Source organism: Chanos chanos, chromosome 1 (assembly GCF_902362185.1).
Source record: "Chanos chanos chromosome 1, fChaCha1.1, whole genome shotgun sequence".
NCBI lineage: Eukaryota > Metazoa > Chordata > Actinopteri > Gonorynchiformes > Chanidae > Chanos > Chanos chanos.
In genome coordinates this window covers 8,030,751-8,053,765 of record NC_044495.1, presented here as the reverse complement: position 1 = coordinate 8,053,765, position 23,015 = coordinate 8,030,751, and the positions used below count along the sequence as shown (strand labels likewise).

The following is a 23,015-nucleotide window of genomic DNA, read 5'->3' as shown; positions in this document are numbered from 1 at the left end:
CCACACCCCCGAAGGGAGAGATCAGTGGAACAAAACACACATATTCCTCCATTTCTTTGCCTGGTGAGACCCCAGCGCTTGTAACAGCCCCGTCCCAGTATGCATCCGGCCGCTGCCCAGCGAGGGCGGCAGCGCAGCCTGTCACTCGGGCTCTCCGCAGGATGGAGAAACACTGCGCTCCAGTGGCCAAGTGCCTCTCCAGACACACTCTTCTGCCTGGGAGAGCACGAGAGGGGAGAGATTCTTTATCTCCGCCACCTTCGCAAAGGGGCCATGTATCATCTGAACCAGCGAGCGAACGGTGGCTTAAACGACCACACGAAGGGGAAAGAAAAGCATTTACATGGCGAGAGGTACGAAATGTCCTCAGGGGTCTGAAGAAAAAAAAAAAAATCAATTTGGTACCGTGTAACATATTTAATTGGAAACCTCTGTGCATGTGACGTGGTTTCTTAATTGGACTGTGTTCATAATTGGCATGTAAATACAGAACCCCGCTGCAAAAAATGAAACACCCCCCCCCCCCAAAAAAAAGAGTATTGGGCTATTCCTTTGTGTTTAGTATGCAAATACATTTCTAATCTACTCGAAACTCTCTTCAAACTCCTCATCCCTGGCTGCCTGGTACGACTGTGTGAGCTATAATTAGCCGAGAGAGCGAGCTGAATCAGAATGCTGTATCAGACGAGTGTATTCCCCAGCGCCCGTGTGTGTGTGTGTGTGTGTGTGTGTGTGTGCATGTGTGTGCGTGCGTGCATGTGTGTGTTTGGTGTTTGTGGGAAGCCGACACTCCAGCAAGTAGTGGAGGAAGAGGCAGTAATTGCCTACAGAGGCGCACAGTGGTGCACAAAACAAACTGCTACTTCTGAGCGATCAGAAGCCTGAAAGTTGCCAGCCAAGACATGCAGACGGCACCCACAGTAATTAGAGTGTTAACATGGCTCGGACCAGAAACCCTCCAAACTGCTCCACTGGGCTTCTTGTACAATCTCCTCCATCCATAGCAGTGCATTTACAATTCTATTGTCGAGAAAACACATCAGTAAGAGCAAGAGATGCAAGGGCACATCAGGAGAGACACATGTAACCTCCTCATGAGGAGGTTAAAATGACCAGGACTAATTGACATGGTGCATTTTTAACTAGCTTTAGCAAAAAACAAAAGGGAATACATTCATGATATTATCCTGAACGCTTGAGAAGCTTTAAAAAAAAAATGCAGTTATATGTAAGATTATGATTTCATAAATTTACAAATATAACCCCAAACTTCAAATATTATTCATAAAACTGAAGGTTGATCATCATGTTCTGTAATCTTCAAAACATGTGGCTATTCATTTTCTTCAAATATGGACACAAGTGGTGGTTTGAGCTGAAACATCTGTCTTTTACAACTTGCTCCAACATTTTACCTCAAGGGCTCGTGTATATTCTCATATAAAAAAAGCCTTTAGACCAATAAGGACAACGTCTGTTACCCTGTTCTTATCCTCAGCCATGCACACAAAAAGCCAAATGTTAGAAAACATCTGGTCATGATACATGCACACACAAATGTACGCGCACACACACACAAACGCACACGCACATAAACACAAAGACACACAAAAACAAACATAATCCAAACATCTGTTCTAACTCCTCCAATCCTCTGTCAAAAACAAGTTTCTGGAGTTTTATTTAAAATAGCACATTCAGATGCATAGTGTCTGTGTGTGCCTGCGTATGTGTATGTGTGTGTGCGTGCGTGCATGTGTGTGTGTAAACATTTATGTTGACGTTAAAATACAGTTAGTCAAAGTGGGGGCACTCTCGGATAGCATACAGGGACCAAAAGACAAGGCCTAATCCGATTGACTTTGACCTAGACCGGTTTGTGATAGGCATTCTCATTCAGTATCCAAAACTCTTCAGGTCAGGAGTTCAAATGGGTACCTTGCACCAGCCTTTCCTCCGACACAGCCCAAATTAGCCAAGGTCCAAGGATTAAAGAAGGCAGTAAACCAAATCAAACCTGTCAGAACAAAATGGGAGAGAAGGAAAAGAGAAGAAGGGGAAAAAAAAAGGCCCTATAGCCACTAATCCTGGAAATGAGAAACCTACTCAGGCAAGACGGAGGCAGGAAGGGACTGACTAATTATCCATTTGTTCAGTGCTACTGGTGGTCTGCTACACTTTATAGCACAAATTAATTTTTTAAGAAACAGTGAGGTATATACCAAGGCCTCTGCACACACTCACACATGTTTCATTTCAACTGCATCCAGAGAAATAAGTAAGAGAGCACTTTAATTATAACTGAAGATAACGGTGTTGCTATGAATCTATTGTGACAGTTGACAAGAATGTGATCGTGGTAGATGAACTGGGGGGTGGGGGGGGGGGGGGGGGGGGGTGAGGCTGTAAAGCATTTTATGCATTTTTTATTAAACTTCTTTCAATATATTCATAGATTCATAGCGCCAATATCAAAGCGTGACCTTTGAAAGCAGAAAATCATTACCATCACCATCACGGGGTATAATCCTATTTGTGATGACACAGTGAGAGATACAGTGAATTATGGGAGAAGATACTTATTTGTTGTGACTTTTGATTAAAAAGTAAATAAATCTTGCGTGAGGCGTGCACATCTTCAAGAAGGAAACTTTAATTCTCTCCACGGTCCGAGAAAAAAAAAAATTGTAAGGGGTGGTAATTATGGAAATGCCGTGAAAGTCAAGGATTTTCTTTTGTAATCAACCACGACTAAAGATGGTCATGGCTGTCTTAAAGCCATTTCACTCTATGGCTGCCACCTGATTGGCTGATATACTTTACTGCCCAATGAACAACGCCTCAGAAACATAACGTCCAAAAGAAACCAGCAATGCCACCTGAAGTCAAACTAAAACATTTTAAGAACTAAAGACAGGAAGAAATTTGATGGGTGCTCTTTGGAGTTGCTCTATATCATTATAAATATAATGGGAATACAGTGGGAATAATTCATTCTTTGCAATAACTCAGTACACCTCAAAATATGAGAAAGACAATTCATTTCAGTGCGTTCAAGTTGAATACTGCACATCTGTGCTTAGCAGAGAAGTGGGTTCCTGTAAGGAATAACTGAACACATTTTAGGCCAAGTTTTGATCCCCTAACAGCTCTTCATGTTCCAGCTGAGATAATGTATTTCAGTCTGGTTTAGGATGGAAAGTCTGATGAGGGGTGAGCGAAAAAAAAAAAAAAAACATACACCCCGTCTGATGCAGCTCAGGCGTTTTCTCAATACCCTCAACGGAGGGGTTTATCAGTTGGCAAAATATGTGCCTGGTTTTCATCAACCCCAGCAGGGAATGAAAAAATAAATAAATAAAAATCTTAATTTGTCTGTAATCATGGGTCATTTGCTTCGGCATCGCCGAAAGAGAAAACATTATTTCAAAATATCTCAGGACTTCAGCAGGGGAATGATGATATTTTATACGTCATTCAGCGACCTGTGTGGAATGAACTGAGGCCAGAGTAACACCCATTCATATTTTATTGAGCTGGCGTGCCACATATCTGGAGGTATTCCGAAATTTATCCACAAAACCCTCTGCCAAGTATCAAATCCTGCCGCAAGGATCTGAGCTGACAGGAAGGAGATAAAGAACCATGTTTCTTTCATCCCTCGAAAGAGAGAGAGAGAGAGAGCGAGAGAGAGAGATCTCCTCCACACAGCAGATAAAGAGCATGTGGAGGGCTAAGCACAGGAGGCCTCCCTGCAATTTGTTTCCTCTTAGAAAATGTTGAGATCTCATGCTAGCGGGAAGATTGCTTTCTGCTTCTCAACCATCTCGATGTGTCAGTTGGTAATTGCCAAGAGGATAAGGCGAGAGAATGAGGCAGTCCACTGCAACAGTCGAGGATTTAGCAGCCTGCCTTCACTTGATATTAAACCGAAAAGACAGTTAACCCCACTTGTATGGCTCAGATGTAACATGAAAGTTACGCCCCTAGATAACATTCATTCTGAAGACAAGCCTGCCTTGGAACACATACGATTTTGCCCCCCTGAGGTTTAAGATCAAATGGGAACCCCAGACAAGTGTTATCCTGGACATGTCATTTGTTTTAAAAGGGCAAATCAATGGTGTTAAACGGCATAAGTGCAATGAAGCAGAGTGAAGGACGATGGAAAAGGTTTCTCCACAAGGCTGTGATAATGTATCTTTACCTGAATTTAAACATCGCATTAGTCTTCACAGTCAGTACATCCCTGTTAGTCTGACTGTTAACCAGAGAACTGCCCTCATTAAAAAGACTTGTTTTTTTTGTTGTTGTTGTTTGTTTGTTTACATGTTTGTCTTAAAGACTTTAAAAAAATGAACTGGTAAAACAATGGTAAAAACATATCCAAAGACGCTGCAAAATGTTTGTACGTCGGGTCAACACTCAGACAAATCCTACGAGTGACACAAATATATGCCAAATGGAGTCTGTATCGTTTGTGCGTTCATTATGCGTGTGTTCGTAGGCTGCTGATGAAAAAAAAAAAAAATTGAGTGATAACTTCATTGTCTGCCATTTGTTGACAAGCGGTCATCTTAACATTTTACAGGAAAACCAGAACCAGAGGCAAAACTGCTGAGCATCTTCATGTTTGAACAAAGCAACTGAAAGGGAAAAACAAGTCTAAAAAGCATCAGGTCGAGAGTAAAGGAAATGACAGCTCTCAGCAAAAAAAAAAAAAAAAAAAAAATGTTTTCAGCTTCTGCATTTCATATTTTCCGTAAACATTGCATCTTTTTTTTTCTCTGTGCCCTTATCTAAAGTAGCTTATTTGTATGCTTCAAGAATGATTCAGGCTGCCACGCTCTTCTTTTTTTTTTGTGCTATCAGATCGATATTTCTGACTGCGTTTATTTATCTGCGTAAGGAGAAATGAATAATTTGCCTTTGATCTGCGGTAAGATGCATTAACATAACGCTGCAAAGGGAGAATACGAAAACGGCTGTTTGCTTCGTCGTTTTCGTGAAGTTCGTGAAAAGTAAGTGCAGGTAAAACAGAGAGCTGCGCTGAGGACAGAACCGAAAAGTTCTTCCAGGATTCGCCGTACCAAAACCCAAACGCTGATGAAAGAGTGAAGTGCGTAAACAGTTGAATACTTAATGACACAATGGTTGAGTGCCACTTCGCCGCCAAAGGTCCTTTCCTCACAGACTAGTGATGTGGCTTTGGGTTTGATGTGTCTTCCTGAGGCAAAGTGAGTGGTTTACAGACAAGCATTGAAAAACTGATGAAAGACAAGCTTGCCAGGAGGAGTGCCACTCCCTCTGAAAGGAGCAGATGGAGGATTTGACACAAAGGTTCACAGGCAAGCTTCAAAGCCACCGGTGACCAATGACCTGCACTCCAAATATGTGTCCTGAATTTCTTTCAATAAACTGCATCTATTCCTCAGGCTACTTCAGCTGAACTATTCTGATGTTGTACCACTGGTATTTCCTCAAAGTGCACATGAGAGGGAGAGAGAGAGAGAGAGAGAGAGCACGATAACAGCCAACAATTTTACTGATAAGGTGCTGAGTGGCTTAAAACACTCTTTGAAAAGTAACAGCTTTGAATCCTTTTTTTCCTTTATTTTCAGATCAAAGAAATAACGCTCTTTGGTTTTGTACGTCTGTGTATGCATATGTGCATGTGCCTGTGTGTGCATGTGCGTGTGTGTGTGTCTGCATTCACGTGTATTTGCATGCGAAACCTACCATACCAAACCATGTCATCTGAGCTTAAAAATCAATACCTTGTCTGAACTCTAACCACAAAATCACCACGTGGGTACATTCACACACACGCACACCGGTGAGAATCTATGCTGAAACATCCGTCCCTGGACTATGTGCCATGTAAAGGAGGCGGCGGTAATGGTTTGTTTTTTTGTTGATCTGTGGTGAGCAGAGCCATGCGAGCTTTGGGGAGGTGCCCTTGAATCTACTCTTTGAGATTTCCCACCCACAACCATTAGTGCTCATTAGAAATAAACAATATTACATGAAACACAAGAGAGAGCCAATTACCCACATCTTTGATGTCTCCCTAATTTCCTTTTAAATGCCCCCTTCTAGCTTATTCAAACAAACAAAAAAGGATTCTATTATAACTGCATCTTGCTCTTAGGCCAAGAGTAAGTTTAGGGACCTGTCTCCTTCAGTCTGTCTGTCTGTGATCTTTTTTTCTTTTCTTTTTTTTTTAGCTACAGACTGGAATTAATAGTATCAAATAGCATAGCGTGTCATCATTCAGCGCAAGGCTTTAACGTTCAAAGCGGTGACAGCCAAATCACTAAGAGTGTTGGGTAAGTTCAAAGTCAGTTTCAACTCAAAATAGAGATGCACTTATTTGGGAGACTACAAACCACGTCAGTGCTAAAGAGTAAAACCCTTCAGATCTTAGCCCAGGAAACCCAATATACAACTCTGTTGTAAACTTTCAACAGGCTGCTTTTTTCAGTTTGTTTGTTATTTTATTATATTTTATTGCATTTTGAGTAAAATAAGAGGAAAGCCGTGAAAGTAACCTTGTAGCTTGGCTACGCTAAGATCCAGGTTTAAAACTGACTTTTTGACCCCCTACTGCAGATGTCTTGCGTGAAACCTGAGGGCAAGTGAATACACGCACTGTAACCGAGTTACCGTAATCTGACTTTTCTCCGGCTGGATCAACTTTACGTTTCATCACTAAAGCTACAACAGTCTAGACGCGGGGTTGACAGACACAGCGCATTCTTCGGCGGTAAAAGCACCGAACGCAACGCGTTAACGGTTTACATTGGACGGCCGCTACGAAGCACTCTTTAAAATTCCTTCAGCACGCCACTGCATCACATGCTCCCAATTCAATTATAGATATTTATCATCCGAAAAGGGCCACCTTGTAACCCACGACGTAGCACGGCAATTAATATTCATCCGAACACATAAGAAACCGCCATTAAAAACAAGCCATATGTGCAGTTCTCATTATTCTTAAATCAGGCCCAAGAGAGCTAGCCGCTGCGGAGAAGCACTGCATTACTTTTACTGTGATTGCACAATTTTGTTATTAAAAAATGAAAGAAGGAAACCTTAATTATATCAAAATAACACCAGGATTTCTTGCGATGCGTAATCATCATCAGGAGATTCCCCCGTGACTTTGGGCTAAAGCCTCGACGAGCTGACACTGAATAATTGCTATTTCTCTCGTACTTTGATTCATGGAGTATTGCTCTCACCACTCAGTAACACACAGTATTAGACCTAATGAATCTTTTGTTCTGCAGCAATCTACTGAAGATGTTTGAATGCAACAATTTGTATTTGTGGTGGTGGTGGTGTGTGTGTGTGTGTGTGTGTGTGTGTGTGTGTGTGTGTGTGTGTGTGTGCAAGGGGGGGGGGGGGGGGGGGTCTGCAATAGTATTTAATAACAGGAACATCTCAACTAGGCGAACTGACCCACATCGTTGACTGTGCGGCATGACGCACAAGGGGGAGAAAAAAAAAAACGGTTAAGCTGTTTGGATTTTAATAATCCATGAATGTGGCTTTGAATCAGGTGACACTATGAGACTACTCGATCATATAATTGATATGATTGGAAAAGGAGTAAGGGCAAGCAGGGCAGTCACACGTCTTAACGCTCTGACAGCACTCTCTGTAATGGCTGATTAAGAAGATCACCTCACAGAACCACGGGTGCTGTCAGTCAAGTAATAAACTCTCAATGGACGCAGTCTTCTGCCGCTTTAATAAAGATTTTAATAGCGTACAGCCGTTTGAAAAATGCTTTTTGAAGGTGATTACTCATGGAAGAGAGAAGAGACCTAATGTTTTCCGTTAATCCATCGTCTCTCGAACTGAATTCAATTAAACTAAATGAAAACGTTGGTGATTTTCTCAAGAAATTGCACCAGTAATTTGGAATCACTCACGAGGATTTCAGAGAAGTGTAAAAAACCGTAATATATTCGTGTGTTTGTTATGCATGTGATCATCTGTGGAATCTTGATCTGATAAAGATAATGAACGAAAACGCTGAAGAAAATGCACCTGTGTGTTAAGCAGCAGAGATGGTTGTGTTTTCACATTGCTCCTCTTTTTAGGGTCAGTTTTGTAGAAATGTTTAACTTAACAAATGCTTAAAGCCTGCAGTCCTTTTCCACGTGATCAGAACTAACAAGACCACGGAGAGTAAGCACAACATCTGCCTTAAAATGAGAAGAAATGAGACATAAAAACAAACAAATAAACAAAAACAAAAAGCAAAAAAAAAAAAAAAAAACCTAAAAAATAATACAACTAGACCTATTTGTGAGACCATTCGATGTAAATCATGTCTCTGCTATAATAATGCCCCTGAACCCTAAGGAGACGCAAGAAAGATTCAAATACCTTTATAAAGCAAGCTGTGCTCCTTTTACACACATATTGTAAAAAGGAATTCTTAAGGCACTGTGATTGAACAAACATCTTCCCACAAAACCCAGCATGGGATCGGGAAAAGTGCTCTCCTGAGCACTTTATTAATGTTCAAATTGTGGATTGTGTTTCCATTCATTTTCTCTTCCTCCATAGCAGACTCCCAAGTGAGACCAAGCATCCAGTCTTCTTATATTCGTCCAGGTTATCAGCAGGTTGCCGGGCCTGTGTCTTCAGTCGGGAGCAATCTGTCTCTCTCTCTGTGACAATGCTGAAGTGGAAAGATCCACTTCACAAGGCCACACTTGGAAAAGCTTTTGAAAGGGAGGCAGGAAAACAGAATACCTGTAATATGATGAACAACCTTGCTACTCTGCCAAACGACAAGAAAGCAGATGGCAGCTAATATTTCGGCAGGGGGAGAGGAGAGGTTTAACCGAGGCTAGCGCGGAGGGTGTAGTCGACCTCGTCTTGCAAGCAACAACAGGATAATATTCACAGCAGTGCGACAGCCATTTTCAGGCTCGGTCCAACACCCAACACACATAATGAATTCATGGGTTTCTCTCTCTCTCTCTCATGGGTTTCTCTCTCTCTCTCTCTCTCGCTCAACAGTCATGTGTCCAAAAAAAGGCCCTCTGAAAAACATGTCCCACTCACATTTCTGCCAGATGAAAGAAAAAGAATGAGTGATTCATCTGTTAAGGAAGTTTCTAACAACTATTTTCCAGTCTGTCCCATACCGTTCCATTCGTGCTCCGTTTCAACAGAGAGCATCAGTCAAGAGAAATATCGACAGAAACATCTACTTAAGCTACATTGAATCCCTTTTTTTTTTTAATGTTTCTGACATATGACCTTTCTCATAAGACGAATAAAAAAAAAACATTCGGTGTAAACAGTGACACAAACTGCATGTTTTCAGAACGGGATTCTATGAGGATGGCTACTGCTTTGCTGTTCAGTCAGAGCTGTTTCAAAGCACCATATATATGACAAACTCAAGCGGCTGCTCCTGTGTCGAATCCTCGGATTCTGTGTGAAATACTGGAAGGCAAACATGTAAATTCAATTCCGCTACAGTCGAGTTTAGGATGGGTGGATTCACCCTAAAGACAGGGAGCAGAACCAAATACCTGTAAATGAAAGAATGTGGTGTGAAATATGTGTCAGGAAGAAATACTTAACGCACTGAAGCCAGACTAAGAGTTTCTGAAAGCTCACAGAAGGTTTCCGTTGTTTCAGTATACTGAAGGCCTACTTACAGTTCATAGTTAAATTACTTACATGCGTCCTTTCAAAACTCGATAAACACACAACTAAGTCAAAGTGGTGTTTTTTCACACCCTCAAGAGTGGAAACTTTCTACATTCGAGGACAAGAGAATCAATTCGGAAAATATACTGCCCATGGACTTCATTCAGTATCAGTCGTTCAGTGAACATGGCCAATCTTATAAAACACGGCACTCTCATAAAAAAAAAAAAAAAAAAAAAAAAAGGAGGTTAGACACAGGAGCAGCTGTTCCGTGCCCGGCCTTATTGTGCTCGTTCTCAGTAAACATCGGCTTCACGGATCACTAGAGGCACTCTGAGAGGCAGAGTTTTAGAAGATTTAATAAACTGTCAGCAAGCATCACGATGTAGAGAGAGAGGGCATGAAAAGCGAGTCGGAATTAAATTGCGGCGCATCTGCTACGAATGCGAATCTCATTACGGAAAACGAGCCATATACCACTCACAGCAAATCATCTAACTCTATCTCTATATATTTACAGAGAGGAAAAAATGGTATGTATAATCGGAAAATATGAATATACAGTCAAAAATTAAAATATTGAAAGTGTATGAATTAAATGCCATCTATGCCCTCGACATATCAACAGCTACGAACCTACCAATTAAAACCCAGAGTTCTGCTTAATGAGCAGGAAATGTCAAAAAAGATGAAATCATATTCATAGCCTTTTAGTAATTGCTGGCTAGCTGAAGAAGGTTCAGTGGTGAACTAAACTGTGTACTGTTAAGCGTGGTTCAGCAATGAAACACAATGTTTTTAGCACACGCTATACGCCACACACACCCTGCCATTTCCCATTAACAAACAAGCCAGTTTCTTCCAGGCGAGAAAATATGACTGTTTATTTAAACCGCGACCACAACAAATTAAACAGATGAAAAATAAATAAGGGACGAGAGGTTGTGTAATAATAAAACTCAGTGTAGCTTAAACCATTTGCATATCAGCTGGATTGTCCATTGTAAACACTGTTTCATGTGAGCACCACTGGCCTCATATTTATGTAGTTATAAACTGAAGAACGAGCTCGCCACAGTGGCTTTGATATGAGCCTCGCGGATGTGGAAGCGTAATGTAAACATTTCCACAACGTTACACAAGAAACTAACGGCAATACATAATACCATTAATGACTGAACTATGCCACGGGCTGTTCTCGCAGTGACCGACCGTAAACTGCATTCTTTGTGATGGGTCATCGGTTTTCCTTTAGGTGTGAAACGCACCAAGCAACTTGTTTCATAGTTTATTGTAATTTCTGCCTGTGGGCACACCAGTTGGGGTGCGTCTACTGGGGTGGAGGTCTGTTTTGAACTGAACGGAGAACAGAGTGTGTTTCAACTGGGAACTGACAGCAGTCTCGAGAATGCAGAACTGGAGTAACAGGAAACCAAAATTTAATTTAAAAATTCTTGAACTCAATTTTCCTCAAGAGGAGTAAGGTTTGCACAAAGCTCAATTAGACCTATGAGTTTCCAACAGAATTAGGCTATACAAAATACGGCACAATTCCGAAATGCAGCACAGTATTATGAATGGTCTGTGGAAAATAACCCCAGGTAATTGGAGATAGTAGATATTAGAAGCGAAACCAAGAAAATTATGAAATCATGACATCAGAAAAGTCAGAAAAAACTGTTCAGATATAGACAGTGCATATTTGAGAGTCTTTCTCAAACACCTGCTAATGATATATTTAAAAAAAAAAATTCAAATCAGGTCCGAGTTAAAAAAAGACAGGTGGCAGATGTAGAGGATATGAACTTTTATCCAAATACATACAAGTCAGAGGTAATGAAGTTCTGGGTTAGCTTTGCAGTTTGAAAACTGGTACATGAAAAGTCCCGTTATTTGGTTTCCATTACACTGTCCTCTGGTTGTAAGAACTGATCAAAAGTACAAAAACAGTTCTTCTTTTCTAATGGAACACTCTCCACAGTTAAAGAAGCAAGCCATTTTCTGTTTTTCATATTGAAACACAAAAAACAACAAAAAAAAAAACCCCAAATGAATCATGCATTCATGCGCAGAACAAAAGTGTGTTCACTCCCTGCAAAGTTAAATTCATGCAGTTCCAACTGCGGAACTGAATCGATGGAAATGGTGAATCCATTCATTCATGAACTGACAACCCTGATGTGTACTACCAAGAAACACAATCTTAGAGATACCGCATCAGAAAGGGGATATCACACAGGCAAAAGCCAGAGCATAAACATGCTTAAGCAGAAAGCCTAAGTAATTCTCAGCATTTCTTGACTGCTCACGTTCACTATGACACGGTGTCTGTGTCATGACATACCATCCTACCTGTCATAACATGTAACAGATACCTCAGAATGCACTGTCCCACAGACCACGAATCAGCTCCCAAACAGTTCCCTCATAATGTCAAATCTGCCTGACAAATCACACTACAGTCTGTCAGAACCGGCCTGCTTTATCACACACACAGATGCCACGTCTCAGGTTATATGGGCTTTCAGTTGCTAATGAAGAGAAATGAGGCTTTGTCTGATATATTAAGTTCTTATGACCTCCTTATTAACACGTTTTAGTGTCGGTGTCACCCAATCTTCCTCCCTAAAATGAACTGCAAAAAAATTCGAGAGCTTCACAGTTCTTATTAGGAATAATAATATGCAGATAATGAGGGCGAGGACAAGCAATTTTACATTTTGTTCCACCTCGCTGTAGACCCTGCATGTCACCCACGGATCTGCCACCGGTTCCCTGAGATGGCCGGTGAGTGTTAGAGGGTGATTTACATTCTAATGTTTCACTCCTGGGAGATTTTTCCTATTGTGACTTTTGGCCTTTTAGAACAATTAATGCTTCGTTTTAGTCATTACCCTTGCCTACTCGACAGCCTTTGCATGTGAAGAATGTAATGAGGCAAAGGTCCAAGTCAAAAATGTTTCAGGCTTGTCCAAAATGCAAATCAGGTCCACTGGATCATGCACTCACACAGCTCACATGGGGACCACACCGTTTCAGTTTTGTTTGGTAGACAGACAGCCAGCCAGCCAGCCAGCCAGACAGACAGACAGCTAGCTAGATAGCTAGCTAGATAGACAGACAGACAGACAAGAGGTTTATACAGAACAGTTTTTTTAACACAGACATCTACAGTGCAATGAATTTTTTGTAGTTTTACCTAAATACAAAAAATAATGCAAATCACAACATGTGTCGCCTCTGGAGATAAACAGACAATACAGATATTTTCCATTTCCATTTGAGTAAGTCATCAGAAGCCTTTTTTCTCCCATAGTCTGACTGTGCTATTTGTTATCTGTGGAGAATGTTAATTCTTACAGTGCCCTGGCTGTTCCCAGCAGGGACCTGTCGGCTTGGCCACATGTGAGGGGAAAATTAAGCAGGAATGCTGGCTGGCAAAGGCAACACAGAGCCTTCTGAAGTCTTTCTTGTTTAACAGAGGTCACACAGCACCTGAGATGCCGTAAGCACTTAGAAATGAAAAAAGTAATAATAATAATGGTTAGGTAAAAACAGTTTTGTGCATAGACAGACACACATACACACACCCGGATGCACACATGGATGCACACACAAATACATACACACACACACACGGATGCAAACATGGATGAACACACAAACACATACACACACACACACACACACTATTGTGATCTTGGGATCTGAGATGTAAGCTGCTACTGCCATCATATGCCTGAAGTCAGCACATTTCTTTCCCAAACACTGGTCCACTTTACAGTGTTATTCTAGACCACTTCCCTTCCCTCGTGTGTTTACGACAATCAGTTGATCTTCTTGTCCTTTTATGCCATGGAGAAAAAGCAAGCAGGTTTTGAATGTATGCTCATGAATTGTGTTAAGATGGAGTCAGATCACAATGGGGTTGATATGTAACAGACATAAAGATGACAGTTAAAAGAAGCACCACTGACAGCCCACACGATATCCGAATCCATCTCAAATTGTACGAAAAAGGACTGCTGAAGACATCAGCACAGAACTGCCATAAAATTGTAATTCAAGTCATAATAAGATCTAATTTACAATGAGTAGGTACTGTATGCTGTGTCGTTGCTTTCAGTATTTTATCACGCAACAAAAATGAACACATTTTGCTTGACAACACTCTATGCTCATTGGCTTTGTGGTATCTGAAAATGTGTTGGGCATACAATATAAAACAATGAACGCTCACTCAGTCATGACTACCTGGTCATAAACTTGCTTTTTATTAATGCTAAGTTTGAAACACAGAGCAAGGAAACCCTGCTACTCTCCAAAGAAAAGCAGACCATGAGCACCCCCTAGTGTCCATAAATCAGATTTGCCTTACTCCTCTTACAGAAATTATGTGTTGTATATGCGCCACAACACACAGTACAACAGTCTCTGGACTTACTAAGTTAACAGAGGATACATTCATTAAATGTTATTGACCAATTCGGGCCGTGCTGCAGCACAAAAATACAGTACGTTATTCCAGTACTGAATGAGCCGTAAAAAAGGAAATATCAGGAGGATGATGGAGAGCAGGCAACGACTGCTCCACGTAAGTGTGAAAATGAATCTTGAGATAACTGTGTTTTCGGGCAGTTGAGTAGCATTTTTGAACTTTCACACCGACGGGTCTCTTGTAAATATTAGTACGCGACTGTTAAGAAGATTCAGCTTACCTCGTTAAACAATTTTGACAAGTTGATTTCAAGAAGTCCTTGGATATACAGAAAGCATAAGGCTCGCCAGTGTAAATAAGCTCGCCACACTTGATTTTGACAACAGCCCTCAAACCATTCCCTTTACCCTCGCTAGTGAACCGCTCGAATTTGGAACCCATCCTGTCACCTATGATGGGCACTCATGTGCTGAGGGAGAGGCTAACAACTTTACCATGGCAGCTAGCTAAAAAACTATTCAAGCTACTCAAAGTTGCGCTACACTGTGCATAAAACACTTTGGGTCAGTGGAAATAAAATTGAAAGATGTATGTCAGACGGTATTGCTAACACGGTTATAATGTAAGAAAAAATGTATAATCTACAAGAAAACGAAGACACTGAGGAACATTTAAAAGAGATTAGTGTGTTTCGTAGGAGGGTCTTGAATGCGCAAATATGAAGCACTCCTGATTCCAAACTGGTCTTCTCCATGAAACCATGAGTCGCTCCATAATGACGTACATTGCGTGCTGCTAGGGAGCCGAATTGCAAAATTAACGATAGGGTCAATAACACGCGTGTTCAATGTCACACGCTGAGGAAGATGCACGAGCTTCAAACAGACAGCTAACTGTTAATGAGCGGCTGACTTAAGTAACTCAAAATAATTTAAAGGTATGTTGAGATTACACGACTCAAAATTCGCGCTTTCTTATCGTTCCATCATGTTCTATTTTTTGTGTCGAGATAGTTTGTTAGCATGTGTAGATGTGCGATTTGGGCCAGGAACTGATTCAGATATTTGCTACAGTACCTTTACGATATTGCAAACCTGGCAAATATGTATACGGACGTAAATACGTGCTTATTTTATTTGACAACTGGATTTGTTCATGTCGAGAATTCATTTTGCAAGCGAGCGACAACTTCATGGTTGTACGTCGTTAACGTTACGTTGTGTACACTAGTTATCGTAGGACGAATCTGACATTTTACCAGGCAAACTTTATCCGTCTTTGGGTTTTAATGAAGTTTGTTTTTTGATTACATATGACTTCCGCGTCGCCATCAAAACATTTAAAACATGCAGACGCACAAGGTGTCACGTTTAAATAGCGTCACGTGTACGGTAAATAAAGTAGCTGTGGCATGCTGTGTTCTAGTTGTACTGCAGCCACCTGTGTACGTTTTCCGTCACGGTGAATGTACTCATGTCACGTTTGTACCTCAAAAGTCGGATACGTTCAACGACAGAGGAAACGAGGAGCACATTTATTCACGTAATTGCTTTTTTTTTATGCACGATAGTTGAGGTTAGGTTAAGGTTAGGTTGTCATCGTGAGGTTAGGTTGTCATCGTGAAATGCCTATGAATTTGATTTTTAATTTTATTTCTCTTATTTATGTTATTAGGAACGCTCGTTTCCAGCTACCAGCCATGGCAACGTGTGGTGGATGCAGTTTCTTTGTGCTAGCATTAAGGACAGTGTGTGGCCAGAGACAGGCCAGACCGTTATTAACACAAGCTGTATGTAGCTCCAGGACTATATTTACCTCAACGCGATCGTATTCCTTGGACTCACTCTCATCCGGTTCCAGAAAGGCACCAGCGCAAACTGGCAAAACCGAACGGACGTCACCCTCCCTGGGTCTCCCTCAGAGAAACCTCTCTGCGGTTGCTGTGTCTTTGCAGGGCCAGTGCCGACCGCTTTGCCGTTACGACCTCCTTGATCTGGGTGAGGTAGTGGAGAATACACGCAAAGCGCTAACATGCAGGAGTCTTAGGCGTTTTATCGTCGAGCCCGCTCTGGCCAGAGTAGTAGCCGACCACCTAGCACCAGACCTTGAAGATGGAAAAGCTGTTATTTTTGAGTGTAACCCAGGTAACCAACCCCAGCTTGAAAGTGCTGTGTTGAATTCTAATCAGTCTTGATAATCTGTCTTGATAATGTTGTACTCTTTAACCATCTAGTGAAAATAAGCTCATATGCATGTGTTTTCCAGATATAATCTGCAGAATCTGTTTTTGATGCATTGGTCAAATTTGTTCATATAGGCCCAGGGGTGTTAACACGTACTCTGCTGAACTGTGGTGCACAGAGACTGGTGGCATTAGAAAGCGACAAATCCTTCCTAGCCGACCTACAGGTATATCCAGCCTTCTGCAATCACACTTTAAATAAAGCCTACATGCTGGGAACAATTTAAGATTTATGTCTTATGGTATTTATGTCACTTCCTTCATATTTTAAAGGCACTGGAAAGCAAGCTGGATGGGCAGTTTGAGGTAGTGCATTGTGACTTCTTCAAGTTGGACCCCATTGGCCAGGGCAGCATGAAACCACCAGCCATGTATTCAGAGAAACTCTTTTCTGACCTTGGTATCTCAGAGGTTCCCTGGAGCGCTGGTGAGTACCAAAAGCACTAACGAACGAGAGCGGGACATTTTTAAATGCAGCAGTTTAGTCATGTAAATCGTATAGGCACGTTATTTGTTAGTAAACTCTGTGTGGGGACATTGTAACTGTAGGGTGTAAAGCAGTTGTGTGTGTCTGTGTTTCTGTGTATGAGCAGATGTTCCTGTGAAGGTGGTTGGGATCTTCTCTCAGAGAAATGAGAGGAGTATGCTGTGGAAACTGACCTATGCCCTGTATGAGCGTCAGTCCGTCTTCCGCTATGGCCGCGTGGAACTCATCATGTTCATCAGTGAGAAAGAATACACAGTAAGTCAGACTGTTTTTTTTTTTTTGTTGTTTTTTTTGGTTTGGTTTTGTTTTGTTTTTTTCTATCTCTGTACAAATCATTAGTACAGTACAATGATTGAAGTGGTAAGTTTTGGGACTGTAAATCGAACCACAGACAAAATTATTGTACATTATCAAAAAAGAAAAAAAATTGAAACTCAGGTTCAGCACTGTTTGAAGTAATCATCTTAATTATTCATGCCCACCTCTCTTGCTTTTGTTTATTTCAAAATAAATCCTAAAAATTCCTCAACTGTTACATTCTGATCATGTTGTTGGTACAACTGTAATTCTGTCTTTAAAATATGCATATATGCATACCTGTTTATTATGTAAAAAAACAGATATTTTTGTAGACCTAACGTAGATAGTCGCGAGCCACATGTAATCCAGAACTGTAATGAATAAAACTAAATAAACAGACAAGCTGATTTATGTAAATGTTGATGCATTATAAGTTGTATGTTCTTTTTGTCTCACTGAAATACTCTTTGGCATGATCGCTTTCATTGTTCTCTGACAGAAAATCATGGCCAAACCAGGGGATTATAGAAACTACCAGGCCCTGGGAGCTCTCTGGCAGATGGCCTGTGACATCGAGCTGCTTCATAAGGTGAGATGGAGTAAGACCCGGGGGGGAGGGGGGGTGATCATCTTGCCATTTTTCTGTATCTGCTCAAGTGTGATATGCTTGGGGGAGTTCACGCTAGCAGTACTGATTCTTAAGCTTCATGCATCACCACCAAAATGACAACGAGTCTTTCAGCAGCATTCACGTCAGCATTCACTGATTCTAAAGGTCGACCTGAGGAAGATCTGAATGTTTTTATTGGCTGGATAGCGCTGACGGTTTTTAAGCCTTTTGAATTTAACATAGAATCTGTTAAGTAAAAAAAAAAAAAACAACTTTTTTTTCTTGAATCGTTAGGAGCCATGGTCATCCTTTGTTACCACATCAAAAAATGGTGGAATGGCAGTCCCAAGGAGCAGCGTGAGTGAATTTTTTTTTTTTTTCTTTTGCATTCATTTTATCCTGACCCATACCATGTGTTCAGCCACTGAACACTTCGTCCAATAATCAATACCTTCTCTTTTTTTTTTTTTTTTTTCCCCCACCTCCTCAGATACCAAACGACCACCTTTGCTTGGTCCGAATAACCCCTCGTGAGGATTTTTTCTCCTCTGCCCTGACTCCTAGCAACGGTGGCACACTGGTGATGATGATTAAGCAGTGCCTTGCCAAGAGAAAAGCCAGGCTGGTTGACAGGCTCAAGTAAGCAGATGCTGACCAACAGTAATCACACAACAGGCTCCTGTCCTGTAATTTGTCAGTACACTGTCATCATCTTCTAACTGCATTGGTCTAAGGAATTAACAAGCTTTGTGAACCTGCATAATGTTTACTGCATCATACACCAACACTCTGTTTAATTTGTCATCATTATGTACTTTATTGACCTGATTCTGTGATAAAAGAAAATGAAAACACATAACACAGCTTAAGGTACTGACAAGGCGTGCAAAAATGTACTGAGGAAACATTTCTACAAGAAGAATACTGTTAAATACTGTTTTGGTATTAACCTTTTGGTCTTGACTGTTGTCCTTTGTGATTGACAGTTCGTGGTGTCCTGGAAGTGGCAGAGACCTGATGTCTAAGATGGGTCTTTATGAAGATGTTGTGACGGGCGACGTGCACCCGGACGAATACAAGCGTCTTTTCGAGCTGATGGAGCAGTCTGAGCAGTTCACTCAGAGCTGGCTATACGAGGAGATTCTGGAGAACACCAAGAACACAGGCTGTGTATAATAATGCTACCTCGCTATCATAAGCTTCAGACTGAGCACACTGGTCACTATGACATGTTGAGGAGACAGACAGTAAGGCTGTGAGCAGCATCTGAATGTTTTATGGATCTCTGACATCGGGAGGGCCGGCCACGTATAGCAGCAAAGGGGCAAATGTGTAGCTTTGTCAAACAGCCTTTGTCTAGTTACACTGTTTGGACAGATGTGGGGCCCTTAAAGCACCGACGCAATGTCAGATTGGAGTCATAAATACAAAAAATCTACAAGTTGTACACTGTTGAAGTAGCATAACATATAACACCGTAAACTGATAGGCTTTTGGGTTCATTCATGTCTTGCTGTGAATTGCCTCGTGTAATCTTTGTCTGTTATAACTTTTCATAAGTGATTATGTGGTACATATGAGCTTTATGTGAACACCAACCCTAAGACACAACAGTGTAAAGCGTACAGAGGCTGAAAAAACTAAATATGTTGGCTCATCCTTTATTTTTACAAGAAAATATGACAGACCGATTTATCGTCCCTATGCTCACTGCATGATAACGCTTGTTTATTTCATAATAGCTGATGAAATATTCATAAAGTTCTTAAAACAACCAAAAATAATAAGGTGAAGTGCATCATCCTCCATTAAAAGTTAATGTGGGAAAACACACAGTATCATAATGTATAATAATTTAAAATTCTTAACTCTTTAAGAGAATTATATTCTTTCTTTTCAAGTATTTTGTAAAACCGTATTTGTTTTCATTTATTTATACATTTCTGACAGTGAATGACATTAAAATTCCAATAAAATAACGTCAAAATCTTCCGAGTGTGTTGCTTCTATGCATCGCTTTTAATAATGACGTGTGTATATGGTGTAACTATGGTTTTCAATTTAGGGCGATGTTTTCTGTTCGTTTTGTTTTTAAGCAAAAGTAACAATAAGAAATGTACTGAATATTTATTTATTTATTTGAATAAACTAGTGTTGACCAGCTCAACAATATGCACAAAGCTTGCTCACCCGCAAGATGGCATCAAAAGCCCGTATCCTTTGGAACACAGTGAAATGCCCGGATAGGGGAAGAGATGCACAGACCTGCAGGGACATACAAAAAATTCAGCAAGTGAGCGAACGCATGTCTGCCGCTTCCCTAACGCTCTCCACTGGTATATAGCCTACTAAATTGATTGAATCGTAAGTACCAATTTATTATACACCTTGACTGAAGCAGAAGAGAATTCTAGGAACATTTAACAGAAATACCTGTTTCGAGACCAAACGTAAGCTAGTGTCCGTGATGTTAAACGTAGCTTGTTCGTTAGCCACCGTCATTTACTGTGAAGATGACAGGTCAGTCAGTGCCGTAATTTACACGGCACCTTGATTTCTAATAATATTGGTGTCAGCAACGTGTTATCAACATTTGTCGCCAGTCATTCAGGTTCAGTGCTTGATCGGTAGTGCTCATGTTTTCAATTATCCTGATAGGTTGTGTGGACGTAAAATAAGAGAAATAGACACGAAGGCACAGGAACGTTAGTTAGCTTGCTAGCTAACATTAGTGCAGGGCACAGTGACGGTAGAGCTGGAATTGTTGTCTCAGTGATGTTTGCTGTAAGGCTGGACGCAGTGAGCATCAGTATAAACAACGACTAACGTTAATTCTCCGTGATGCTGGGAGCTAAGCCTACTGAAAAACAGCCTGCAAAATCCAACACACTGACATTATGTAATACACGTCGGCATCACCATTTGATAATATCTTCAGTGGATACTGAGTAAGGTCTCAGCACATAGTTCGCAGAGCGTTGGGCTTAAAAAATCAGACTGTAATCAGTTTATTACAGGCCTAAGTCGTCGTATAATGTGTCGTGGTAATTCATCGTTTCAGCAATAACTGTTGTTCCAAACTTATCGGAAGCCAGATGTTCCTTATTCTGCATTCAAAGTTTGTCTTAGTCATACACTGTGCGATATTGTTCACCTTGTTCCCCACAGAAATGTGTGTGATCTCATTGCGTAACAAATGTAAAGGTTAACCGGTTTAAATATGTGGTCTGACATTTTGAGTTGTCAAAACAGTACCTCAGTATAAGTATAAAGTATAAAAACCATCCAGTTGTGGACAGGTATTTGAGAACATCAGTTACCAATTGCTGATTCATGTACTTCTGATTTTGTTTTAAGTGCGCTTTTTGTTATGCAGGTGAGTGTTCGTGTTGCTAAGCATAAACTGTAAAAAGACGCTCTACTGCTTATCTAGGCTAGATCAGTGATGTTATAAATGTGATAGAAAGTAACGTTTCTTGTCCTATCGGACAGTGGCAGTACAGAGATAGAGGTAAATAATTAATTGCTCAAAATAAATGTAGCGCATATGGGCTAGCTGGTGTTTGTTTAATCATGTGTCACAGTTAATGTGACCAGCTGCTGAATCTCCAGTGTTGAGTAATAGTTAATGAAGATTGGCTATTCCCAGGTAGTAAAACAGCAGAGGTAACGAGAGATGACGTCTGTGTGTGATGTGTAGACAACAGATTTTTCACCTTGATCTTTCAGACCGTTCATGCTTTTGTGCATTTGTTTTCGTTCTCATGAGAGCAGGGTTGTACTCTATCTGCTCCAAATTTTTTCTTTTAGTTTGAATTTGATACAAATTGGTCTTGTCCTACTGAGTGGATTTTATGTTTGAAACTAAATGGCACAATGTGAATTTTAATTCAGTGCAGTTCAAACAAAATCTTTCCCATTTGAGCTTGACAGATAACCCATTACCAGATGGCAAGGTTTCAGATAGGAGTCAATTTAAAACAAAATGAGTCACCAAAGGCAGTTATTACCATCAAATGGTCCACCAATGTGGCGCCTCTTAAAATACAAACATGTTCTTCCTCATAGAAAGTTCATACATGTACTTTATAAACGTCTTTAAAGTATCAAAAATATTTCCTTCAAGTCTACGACACCTTTTGATACTCTGTTTTTGTGCAAGAGCTGCCACAACTGGAGATTAGCTATGTACAGAAAAGCTGAATGTTTCATTTCCTTGTGGAAGTGCTGTCAGGGCTATTTCTGAATTATCATTCATATTTTAAACGTCTTATTGGACAACATCATACAGATGAGCTGTGACATCTTTATTGTTTCTCTTATTTCTTTGTGAGGATCTCTCTCTTTTTTTTTTTTTTTAATAAAATATGGAAACAGAAACACCATGGAACGCATAGAAGTGTTCAGATACGATAAGTCGAAAAATAAATAGCCAAAAAACAACTGAAAAAGAGAGCTTAGTCTCCTCTCGCGAGAGCATAGAGTCACGTAAATCTGGGCACAGTCAACTCTTCCAAAACCATGCTGTCTGTAGCCACTGCAGATTCAATGAATATCATTACATTCAGTCTGCTGCACTGTCTGGCCACATATGCAAGTGAAGGAAAGCCTCAGCTGTGCATTATGAAGACATGGTCAGTCACTGATACAAGTAGAACAGCACCCCTGACTTGCTCTACTCTATAAACAAAAGGACCTGTGTTTATATATATATATATATATAAATAAATAAATAAAACCGACGCTCTTAATAAAGCAGAGTTTTATTTAATCTTGATGAGATGAATATGTGTGAACTGTTGTGCTGTTAACTCGGGCTTTTACACTAAATGAAGCTTACGGTTGTTCAGGGTAAATTCAGACTGTCTGTTCTGAATCTCTTCCAGTTGTGCTTGTTTTTCAGGATCACGCTTTGTGGGTGTGGGGCTCCACGTGTGTGAGTGAGTTTGTGTGTGTGTGTGTGTGTGTTGAAACATAGGGAGTTAATTCAGGAAAGTAGCTCGGTAAATCTTAGCGTAGCCTCTTTCCTTTCCGTACTGTCATTATCTGTGAAGCTGCTGTGGTCTCTCCACTCCTCTCTGCTTAACCCTTCTCCTCCCTTAGTGCACTGCCTGGCAAGAACAGAGGAATGACCTACTTTAATGTAGTAGCTCTGTCTTTGTTGATATCTTTTAATATTTATGAAGGGAGCAGGAGGGACCCGGTCTCAGGGTCCAGACTGTCAGGCCTGTTCTGTGTATTATCATCATCC

At 40.7% G+C, this 23,015-nt stretch overlaps 2 protein-coding genes across 2 annotated transcripts in view; one reads left to right on the top strand and one right to left on the bottom strand.

Moving 5' to 3' along the window:
* Positions 1 to 14,566, bottom strand: part of smyd3 (SET and MYND domain containing 3) — a 133,415-nt gene extending 118,849 nt beyond the window's left edge. Inside the window, exon 1 of the mRNA XM_030787132.1 lies at positions 14,406 to 14,566. Coding sequence (XP_030642992.1) covers positions 14,406 to 14,566 — 161 coding nt within the window. The remainder of the gene's footprint in view (positions 1 to 14,405) is intronic.
* Positions 14,567 to 14,958: 392 nt separating this feature from the next.
* Positions 14,959 to 19,604, top strand: tfb2m (transcription factor B2, mitochondrial). Its single transcript, XM_030778189.1, has 9 exons — positions 14,959 to 15,062; positions 15,800 to 16,269; positions 16,443 to 16,534; positions 16,641 to 16,794; positions 16,961 to 17,109; positions 17,654 to 17,743; positions 18,059 to 18,121; positions 18,255 to 18,403; positions 18,751 to 19,604. Exons 2-9 carry the CDS (start codon positions 15,825 to 15,827, stop codon positions 18,938 to 18,940), a joined length of 1,332 nt encoding a protein of 443 aa, XP_030634049.1. The 5' UTR covers positions 14,959 to 15,062; positions 15,800 to 15,824; the 3' UTR covers positions 18,941 to 19,604.
* The last annotated feature ends 3,411 nt before the right edge of the window (positions 19,605 to 23,015 follow it).

What these genes read in the sequence shown, in the direction of transcription:
- tfb2m (XM_030778189.1), top strand. Translation starts at nt 15,825, where the DNA reads ATGGCAACGTGTGGTGGATGCAGTTTCTTTGTGCTAGCATTAAGGACA. An exon ending in AGAGGTTCCCTGGAGCGCTG is followed by an intron (nt 16,795 to 16,960) that starts GTGAGTACCAAA and finishes GTGTATGAGCAG; the next exon opens with ATGTTCCTGTGAAGGTGGTT. An exon ending in TGGCAGTCCCAAGGAGCAGC is followed by an intron (nt 18,122 to 18,254) that starts GTGAGTGAATTT and finishes CCACCTCCTCAG; the next exon opens with ATACCAAACGACCACCTTTG.